General features: G+C 41.9%; 1 protein-coding gene across 1 annotated transcript in view; it reads right to left on the bottom strand.

Annotated features, from left to right (window-relative positions):
- Positions 1 to 5,688: 5,688 nt before the first annotated feature.
- TEKT3 (tektin 3) overlaps positions 5,689 to 11,169 on the bottom strand; it is a 29,948-nt gene continuing 24,467 nt past the window's right edge. The window contains exon 7 of the mRNA XM_006762739.2: positions 5,689 to 6,007. Within this exon, the coding sequence (XP_006762802.1) occupies positions 5,791 to 6,007 (217 nt within the window). The 3' untranslated portion in view covers positions 5,689 to 5,790. The remainder of the gene's footprint in view (positions 6,008 to 11,169) is intronic.

Raw genomic sequence — 11,169 nt, 5'->3', positions numbered from 1 at the left:
ATATCAATCGGCTGCCTCCTGCATGCCCTTTACCACGGATTGAACCCATAACCTGGGCATGTGCCCTTGACCAGGAATTGAACCAGCAATCTACTGGTACAAAGGACGATGCCCAACCAACTGAGCCACACCGGCCAGGGCTATTTTACTTCTTTTAACCCTCAATTTTCTCATTTTTTGAATATAAATAAGAACATGTATGCATCCTAGGGAATGGTTGTGATTATGAAATAATAAATGTAAAGTTTCTCTGCTCAGCAATCATTAACTGGCATTATCATTATATGTATTAATATCAAGATGTGATCAATGTCCCAGAATCTGGCTCTCATTCATGTTTTAATTTTACACAAGTTTCCCAAAATTAAAAGTTTATTAAATGCTTCTGTCTTCAAATCTAAACCCATCAATGCATTGTATTACACATCTTGTTATTGTTGCTGAGAAGGGAAACCACCAAATAAAACAGTGGTTAAGAGCTCTGGTGCCAGATAAGGGGACTGAACACTAAATCCACCATGATCTATCTGAGTAACCTCAGATTAGCTGCTTGGCAACTGTGGTATTAACCTTCCTGAGTCTCTATTTCCCCATTTGCAGAGTGGCAGTATATCTGTCTTATAAGATTGTTATGTTATATGATGGAAACATAGTAATAAGCACTCAAGAAATATTAGATGCCCTTCCTTTTCAAGTATCTGATGTCTGAAAAACCAATAAAAACTTGTTTTGGTTGCCTATTATTGCATAAAAATCACCCCAAAACTTAGTAGTAGTTAAGACGACAATTTATTATTTTTCAGGATTCTGTGTGTTGACTGGATAGTTCTGCTTCACATGGTATGAGCTGAGACACTGGGAGAGAGGGAAGATTCCAGTCTCTTTCACATGGCTGCACGTGGCAGCACATCTGGGACTATTGGCTGAGGACTCAGTTCTCTTCCGCATGAGCCTCTCCATGTGGCTGCTTGGGCTTCCTCACACCATGGCACCTAGCTTTTAAGAGCATGAAAGCAGAAGCTGTCAGGCCTTGTAGGGTAAGGTGGGAGTGAATTTATAAGGACATGGATATTTGGAGGTGTGGTCATTTCTCCTCAAGACCCTAAGAAACATCTATTACATTTCACCTAGCAAACTGGGAAAGTTGGTTGCCCCATTCAGTATTATGTCAAGTGTCAATGCTTTATTCTTTCAGGCTGTGGTATGAGTGGTACCCTGGGGTCTTGTTTGTGGCCCTAGGTTGTTATTTTCCTCTCCAGTTGCCTGGCCTCATTTATCTTAAGGAGCCACTGCCTTTATTACACACATTAAGTTGATCAGAGTTGGGAGGTGAAGCCCACCAGCTTGTTGCATATAAATGAATATTCCCCAATACATACAGATTTTTGTTATCAGTAAATAGATTTCTGTAAAGAGCAGGGTCTCAGACAACAGAGCACCATTTGGGGGAAATAGAACAGGTGTCATTATGCACCTTAGAGAATGGCTGTGATGATGAAATAATATTTGTAAAGTTTCTCTGCTCAGAAATCATCAACTGTCATTATCATTATATGTATCAATCTCAAGATGTGATCAATGGCCAAGAATCTGGATCTCACTCATGTTTTAATTTTATACAAATTTTCCAAAATTAAAAGTTTATTAAATGCTTCTGCCCTCAAATCTAAATCCATCAATATGACCACAGGGCTAAGATATGAACTTTGAAACTCAGGCCAGTGATTTCACTTCACCTTACAGGAAGAAAACAAGTAATTGAGAAATAAAAGCAATTCTCACAGCTCCCACAGCCTTACTCATACACAGTGAAATATCAGTTAGAGTAGCAGTGAAAGACTTCTCTCCCCAAGAAGCTCCTCCTTGTTCTACTAGAAAGCCCCCAGAACTGTTGTTTGGGTCATGGTCACCACTTTGGAAGGTCCTTGCTAAACAAAACAATCTGGTAGCAGAAAACATTTCCTGTCAGCTCCTAGCAAAATAGCAAACAGCAAGGTCTTCTTGACCGTGAAAGATGAAGACCTGAGCCGAAGGACTCAGGGATGTTTGGAGCAGGTCCACTTCTCCATCCTGGACCCCTGCAGGTAAAACCATCCTATGGGATTCTAGATTCTTACCAGTCTGAGCTCACACATGGCCTCAGCATTCTTCTCAACACTCCAAAGAAGCACTACCAAGGTCAAGAGCTGGTCTTCAAGGTGAAATAAATCTTGCACCCCTGGTGAAGAGATTAAGCATTGTTTCTTTTCCCCATGAACTTATGTATACTAGTATAGGATTCAGAAAATACCGTGAGAGCACTCTGTCTAGAAGGCTGGTGTTGCCAGCACATCAATGGTGGAACCAGCACTGCCGGGAACAGGTGAAGGGCCAGAGCTCGAAGAGTGGAGACTGACAGGGAACATTTGGGCACAAAATGGAGCAACAACTTCACTTCCTCCTAGTGTTTTGGGTCAGTCCTGCGCAGTACGAAGGAAACCGTTCCTGTTTTCAGACCAAAACAAAAATTATAACCTAAAACCAGACCCCACCTCAGCTATTTACAGTGTGAACTCAGGATTCAGAAGTGCCAGTTGAGGTGTTTATGACAACACTCTTCAGAGACATAAATGGAAATTACTAAAATTATAGGTGACTTGGCTATTTAGGGGCAGTTCTGCACATTTCTAAATTGGAATGGTGCTTGGGTAGGTGGAAGCCTTGGACATTCCAACAGCCATTCTGGAAACCACACAGTATTAAAGATAGATCTGGCCTGGGTCTATGAAGCCAGATCACATGTTGATATTTGCAGTCCTGCGGGTCTTAAACAGAATTCCACTCTGTGAGTTTTGGCTGTGCGTGGACTTCAGCATTAGAATACTTGCCCTCACCAAGTAGCTGCAACATTTTATACCAGAAACCAGATGTTTATTTGTGGAGTTTAGCCTTGCCCACCATTTACCAAAATAACAGGAAAACTAGACTTTTTCTATGTTTGAACTGTGTTTTCTTCCCATTACATTCTTGTAATTCCGGGAACATATGTGTAAATAAAAAGGCTCCACCAGCACATATTCCTCAAAAAAAATAAAAAATAAAAAGTTATAACTCATGGAAAAAGTCAGCAGACTTTCCATATAACAAAGATTAACATACAACAAAGAAACATGTGCTGTTTATGTTTACTCTTACTATTGTCTAAAAATGAGAACCATCAGCACTCGATGGTCCTAATTGCTAAGTATTTTAGTAGCACTGACATCTTTGTTTCCATTAGAAGCAAAGAAAGAATAACAAAACCTACAATTTTATTCCTAAAATGATATACTGAGACACAAAAATAACTCTAGTAGAGGTTTATCATGTTTTTGTCAACTCTACTAGCACTTTGAGATACTTTTTAAAGTTGACTAACCAAGGCCTGAAAAAACTTCTAAGAAACAGAGGAAGAGGGAGATAGGTTTAATGGGCAGTGGTTACGGCTGAGCACAAGAACACAGGCATAGGGAGAGAGATGCTAATAGGTCGGGGGCGGGAGGGGATACAAGTGGCGAAAAATCTGAGGGGGAAGGAGAGAAACCCTTTCCCTCTTCTAATCTCATCTAATTTCAGAGTTTCTAGATGGAGGGCTTCAAAGCTAACATGCACTCTACATCATATCAAATTGAATTCTACATTCTTAATGTAAGTTAAGACATCCTTAAAAGAATTAGCAGAAGCTATAAGAAAGAATTTTGGGAAGAGGAAGAGCTTTCCTGGTGTAACTCCAGAGGCTAAATCATAAAGGAAACACACCTTTTATTTTCTACACCAAAAAACATGAGCGAATTGAAAAGCAAGTGGCATGTTAGCATGTGCTCAATACCTATGATGAACGTGTCATGACTGAGATACAGGCAACAAAAACTTAAGTGAAAAAAAGACAAATACCAGGGTTGTCAGGCAAATCACAAGGACAAGCCATGGGCAAAAGAAACTCAAGAGCCCAGTGTACAACCTTCTACACTCGCTTCCAAAGGATGAGATGTTCAAGCATCAAGACCACCTACACAAAATAGTAAAGCGAGACAGAAAGGCTTCTGGGACATGCCGGCAGACAAGCCTTCTCGGGCCTGCAGGCCCGCGGGCAGAGAAGGCCCACTCTCAGGTGGGCAGCTGTACAACACGGCGGAAAGGCCTTATAGAATGGGCCTAACTCCTGATCCAAGGACTCCATATCTGTGACCTTACCTTAAGGAAAATATTAAAGATGTTTGCAGATATCGAGAATAAATCATGGCTACATTGTTAATCAAGAGCAAGGCATGCTATAAATACCCAGCAATGGGAAATTGATTATAGAACACCCTGGAACCTCAGGACAATGAAATATTAAAAAGCTATTAAAATGAAGTTGTGAAAAGATGTTTAAATACATGGAAAGGGTGCATATTAACAAAACAAACAACTCAAGTGTGTTGAGGCGAGGAAGGCTCTGAAGTGATCTGACATCTAGTGCTTTATAAGTGCTGGCTACTTTTCTAAGAACGATTCCATTTTTGAGAGAAAAATATGTACAAAAACACAGAAATAAAATCTGTGCATATCAACATATCTAGTAATTCAGAAATGTGGAAGGTTTCTATTTTCTTCATGTGCTTACTGTATTTTCTGAAATTTCAACTGAAATAAGTGATATTTAGTGTTTTTAGAGATTAAAAAAAAGAAGGTTTTGAAAAATCAGGTTCTGTATTAAGAGCTAATGCAATGGAAACACATTTATAATATTTGAATAGGGAAAGGAAAATTACAAATCAGCAGTGTGATCCTAAATATGTTATTAATTATGTATTTAGATATAAATAATAATACATATTTGTAAACAAATATAAACATTACAACGATCTATTTTTGCAAATACAATACACAGTCACAGAAAAATGATTGAAAGCACACACAATAGAATGTTGGGCACATCAGTGATTATTTTGGGTATTGGGATAGCGAGTGCTTTTCAGGAGTCTTGTGTGTGTGTGTATTAAACACCCTGAGAGAAAGAGAGAATGTAGAACTTCCTGGAATTCAAGCCCACCCAGGGTCAAGGCCTTGGGTCACGCTGGCCCCTCAGCACTCCCTCCACATGGAAAGTACCCAGGTCGTGTGATTTGTTCAATATGCTTGCATTTCTGCCTTGTTTCTGCTGCCACCTGCCCAGATGCAACTTCCACTGCTCAGTCATGGCTTCCATAGCCCTCTCCCTGCTCGCAGATGCCCACCCATCAGTTCCCCCCACGCCTCCACCTGGGGCTGAAGGCCCCCACTGTCCCAGGCATCTTGCCTGTTGCATTCCTTCCTATACACCCTGCCTTATGAACTAAATAGCTCTACTATGATGGCTCCAAATGCACTCTATGGTTTCCCTCCTCTGATTTGCTCAAACTGCCCCAACTACCACACACCAGAGGCCTTGCCTTCCCTCCATGTTGCCTTTGCAGCATCGCTCAGAACCCACCATTTGTGATTCCCGCTCCTTCCTCCCAGAGAAAATCCATTTTTCCCTTCCAGTCCACTCATGTTATACAACGAATAAAAAGAGCAATACAAATAAGATTTTACCTTCTCTATTAGATGGATTGTATTTTCCTATACCCTTCCCTTAGCCCAGAAGTAAGGGGAAATTAAGGTTTGGATGCAAACCAAAGGCTTTCCAAGACAGGAGACCGTACATTCCATCAATGCAATCCTTTAATAAGTGAACAGATCCGCTCAGGGCTCCACAGGCTCTGCTGCTACTTTCCCAGGAGTAAAAAGCGGCTCCCGGCGGCGTCCCTAGCAGAAGCCCACCAGCCGGAGGGTGTTGGGGAAGCTCTTGCGCATCCCCATGCACTTCTCCTGGTCGATGTACAGAGAATTGGCTTTGACAGCCAGGTCGTGCTCCAGGGTGGCTTTGGTGTGGACCAGAGACTGCAGGGTGTCCTCGGCCTGCCTCAGGCGCTTCTGTAGGGTCTGGATGGTGTCATCCACCTCATACACCTCATTGACAAGGCTGCAGGAGGAAGAAGCACCCGATTAGATTAGCAGAGGACACATTCCCAACAGTGGTTATTAGCTGAATTAAGGACATGTGTGGTCAGTGAATTCCTATTGGAGGTGTGGCTGCTGTGCTGGGCTCAGATGGAGTCCCCAGAGGCACATGGGTCACATAGTCATCACAACTACTTCATATTGCAAGACTGCAAATAGGAAGCAAGACTGGTGTGGGGCTCTAGTATCTGTCAGGGCCACACCCATTCATTATACCTAGAACCCCAAAGGCAAACTAGGCCTATGTTGGGGACAATAGCAAATTTTACACACACACACACACACACACACACACACATACACACACACACTCGCACGCACACGCACACACACACACACACAAACATTAAACTGTTAAACATTTGATTTTTTAAATAATTACTAAAAGTGGAAAAAATAAAAACTTAGCTGGATTTTCTTACATTTATTTTATCATTGAAATTATTTTTGTAGTTAGGAAGAGGGGGATAACCAACTTGATTCAGTGACTAGAATTCTGCCCACCCTCGCCACACCCTGGTTGGGTAGAGAGAGGGATGTGTTAATGAACACATCTCCAATTGTAATGCTCCTCTCCTGTCAACAATGCTCCAAGATAATGCTTCAAGGTCCCAGAGTAAATATACTTGTAAATGTCAAAAACTTAATAGAACATTAAAATAATGCATAAAATCAGCTACATAAACTGTGAAACAAATTGCAGTTCCAATTAGGTTGTGATAATGGAAAAAAACAGGACACATTTCTCATTAAAACAAAAAGGAAACTTCATGGAAAAATCTAGCATTTACTCAAGTTCTATGTATTGATATTGTTTTAATTTTTATTTCTTTACTAGTAAACCTTTTCTAAATGTCTGTTGGCCATTTTGCATTTCTTGGGTGAATTCTCTCTGTCTTGTACTCCTTTTTCTACTGAGATATTTCTATTTATCTTATTCATTTGCAAAGAGCTTTTTGAGTATCAAGCACATTGATTTTTTTTGTCTGCTATGCTTGTGGCAAATGTTTCCTCATTTTGTTTTTTGCCTTTTAATTTTGTGATTTTTTGTTATATATAAGAGCTCAGTTTTTTGTTTGTTTTTTAAAAATATATTTTTATTGATTTCAGAGAGAAAGGGAGATAGATAGATAGAAGCATCAATGATGAGAGAGAATCATTAATTGACTGCCTCCTGCATGCTCCACACCAGGGATCGAGCCCGCAACCTGGGCATGTGCCTTGACTGGGAATTGAACCGTGACCTCCTGGTTCATAAGTCAATGCTCAACCATTGAGACATACTGGCTGGGCAAGAGCTCAGTTTTTACTAAGCCAAATCTCTTTTTTCCTTTCTGATTTCTTCCACTGTGTTTAGTTAGAAAATATTCTCTTCCTGAAGAGCAATTAAGAGCTCCTCTACCCACTGATTTGGCCAATAATATCCAAGGGAGATAACCATGTAGTCACTCAAGATGAAAATAGGAAACAGATTATAAAACGAAAATCCTATGTAATAAAAGGCTAATATGCAAATTGACCAAACAACAGAATGACCGGTTGCTAGGATGCACACTGACCACCAGGGGGCAGATGCTCAACACAGGAGCTGCCCCCTGGTGGTCAGTGTGCTCCCACAGGGGGAGCGCCACTCATCCAGAAGCTGGGCTCACGGCTGGCAAGTGCAGAGGCTGTGGCAGGAGCCTCTCCAGCCTCCGTGGCAGTGCTAAGGAGCAGCGAGCAGGCAGGTGTTAAGGTGCGAGGGGTTCTGGACTGTGAGAAGGAGCAGACTGGGCTGAGAACCCCCTCACCCCTCAGTGCATAAATGTCATGCACCGGGCCTCTAGTAATAATAATAATAATAATAATAATAATAATAGTAATAATAATAATGATGGCAACTCATTTACCAACTACTTTATTAGTATTATATGTATAATCTAATACATATTAAATGCTACTATGTAGTAAATACATATTCTAGCCTAAGTACTTTACATGATTTGACAATTTAATCCTAATAACAACACTCTGAAGTAGATACTGTGATTATCACCATTTTACAGATGAGGAAACTGAGGTACAAGGACCTCAGGTTTTGCATGAAATCCCCACCCACTGCTATTTTTTTAAATATATTTTATTGATTTTTTAGAGAGCGGAAGGGAGAGGGACAGAGAGTTAGAAACCAGTGAGAGAGAAACATTGATCAGCTGCCTCCTGCACACCCACTACTGGGGATGTGCCCACAACCAAGGTACATGCCCTTGACTGAAATTGAACCCAGGACCCTTCAGTCCACAGGCCGACGCTCTATCCACTGAGTCAAACTGGTTAGGGCCCCTCCCACTGCTATTAATTATCATGCTGCTTCCCTGCTTGACTCTGGTCAGTTGAAAACACAACTTCAAATTCACCAAATTTTAACCAGTTATTCAAAGTTAAGGTTTTCTTCATTTTGGGGTTCATTTATCAGTGGACTGGAGGTACATGAGATTAATTAAAATATAGTAATATAAAGAGGGCAGTGACAATTAGCAAAAGGGATGTGGACATCCCTAGAGACAGAAAAAGATTTTGTGACCATAGAAAAAATATTCAGACCATATTAAAATCATTATACCAAGGCAACTTAATAGCTTCCCAGAACTTTGCAACTGGAAAATCAATGTGAAAGGTCATGGAGCCTAGCTTCCTTGTTTTACAGATGAGGAAATTAGGCCCAGAGGACTGGTGAACTGCCTTTTAGGGGCCCTCGGCCACGTGTGTTTATAGCTGCACACAACAGGAAGCTAAGAGGAAGTGAGGAGCCTCGGTGGCCATATGAAGAGCTAGGTCTCTGAGCTCCCTATGAGAAAAGGACAGAAGCAGAGACCGGGATATTGGCCTCAACACACTGGAACCCTTTCAATGAGACCACCTCATTCCTATCTCTAATCCCCAAAGTGTAGGGTTGCCCCATAATAAACAGGATGCCCAGTTAAATCTGAATTTTGGATGCACGTGTAATTTTTAATTATAAGTATTTCTTAGTTGTGGTAAAATACACATAACAAACATTTTACCATCTTGAGTATTTTTAACTATGCAGCCTTCACCACCATCTACTCACAGAGCCCTCCCCATCTTGCAAAATGGAAACTCTGCCTTCATTCAACACAAACTCCCCATTCCACCCCCCACCAGCCATCCCCCATCCCTGGCATCCACCTTCCTACCCTCTGTCTCTATGAATCTGACCATTGTAAGAACCTCATATGTGTGGAGTCACAGTGTTTGTCTTCTGTGACTGGCTTACTTCACTTGGCATAGTGTCCTCAAGGTCAGTCCATGTGGTAGCAGGTGCCTGAATTCCCTTCCTTTTTAAGGCTAAATAATACTTAGTGCAAGTATTTTACTTCGCATAAGTATTTTTAGTTTATTGCATGCAATATTTGGAGTATACATACTGAAAAATTAATCATTATTTATCTAAAATTCAAATTTAACTGGCTGTCCTGTTTTAATTTGCAAAATCTGGCAACCTGCCACAGGGCCAGTATAATGTCAGGCCCCACGTGGACTCTCACAGCTTGTTATGATTATTAAAATGGCACCAAAGTAACAATTTTTTTTTACTCAAAATCCGTCATGCATGCCTTTCCTACAGGGAGAAGTGTAATCTTATTTAAGGAGTTTCACAAATCCAGTTGTTGTTGAGGTTGGGGGTGAGAGGGTGGAGAGGCCAAGAGAGGGAGCCTCATTTTGTATTCTGTATAGCTCTGTACTATTTGAATTTATTTTAAAATCAGAATAACCACACAAACACAAAAAATACACAAACACACACACACAACTTTTGGGGGGGGGGAAAAGCAAGCAAGGTGAAAAGTGTGACATAAAAGTATAACGAAATAATTTCTTCACAGTGTTGTCTTGTATTGAGTAGTAGAATGTGACAAAATGAGAGGAAAAAACATTAATGTCAAATAATACCATATGCTATAGCCAGACGACAAAACAGTATGCAAGCAATGTTTACTACAACAACAACCACCACCTTGTGCTTGCCATCGGGAAGGAAGCACAGTGCTGGTTGAGGGTCAGGATATTAAATCTACATGCAGAAAGGTCCCAGTTTTGTTCTTGTGTTTGGTGGCAAATATGACAAATAGCTGACATTGCTTATTCCTTGATGGCAGAAAGAATTAAGGGTGGTTTTTATTTCTTATTTCATTTTCTGATATTTCTATCATGAACTAATACTATTCTTAAACTCAGAAAGAAAACAATAAATATTTTTCAAAAAGGAAATACAATTTTGAGGGACTTGACCTCTCTTTGACCTTCAGAGAGGTTTCTGACATGACTCAGCTGACCTACACACCTGGGAGCACACCTCTCGCTTGGACAGCGCAACCATCACACCATGACCCTTTCACAAACTCCCCGAGGGTCCCACCACACCCTTGTGCTGGGCTCACCCTTCCTGCTGGCCATGCTAGGATGTGGCTGGCCCAGGTCTATGCAGGGCATGGAGCAGGTGGGCCCCCAGCACCCAGGCCACCTGTGTGTCCCATCCCAGGCAATGGCAATGTCATCCTGAGCATGCTGAAACAAAACCCTCTGATGATTGTGACCTGTCCTCTTCCTCATAGCCCATCCCTCAGTCACAGTCCTGTTATTCCGTCTCCCAGAGAACCTCACATGTGCCACAGAGTCCTCCCCTGTGCTCTGTTGGCATGCCCTGGAACGTGCTTGCTGTCCCTGACCTCAGCTCCTTCACCCTTCCCATCCTCTCAGCCCAGCACTTTATCCACCACCCACCTGCCCCATCTGCTAATGTGTGCCCTCCTCAAAGCCCAGAGGAACAGACTTCTTCTCATGTCCACAGTGTGGGTGTTCCAGGAGCACCAGGCACCCTGAGCCCATCTTGAGGCTGAATCCAGCAGCCCCTCCCGCAGTTGACAGGCATGCAAAACATGCTTGTTAGATGAGGACCAACTTCAATATCTAAGTTAGAAAGGTAACCATGAGAGGTGGGGCACTACCCAGAGGTCCAAGTCCACAAGGTCTTTCAAGAACAAGAACCAGACCCCAAGTGATGGAGACTGTGCTGGAGGGAGCCTGGAGGGGGCCTGGAGGGGCGTGGAGGGGCGTGGAGGG

The sequence above is a fragment of the Myotis davidii genome, unplaced genomic scaffold (genome assembly GCF_000327345.1).
Source record: "Myotis davidii unplaced genomic scaffold, ASM32734v1 scaffold398, whole genome shotgun sequence".
Lineage (NCBI taxonomy): Eukaryota > Metazoa > Chordata > Mammalia > Chiroptera > Vespertilionidae > Myotis > Myotis davidii.
This window is presented reverse-complemented; position numbering and strand designations above follow the sequence as displayed.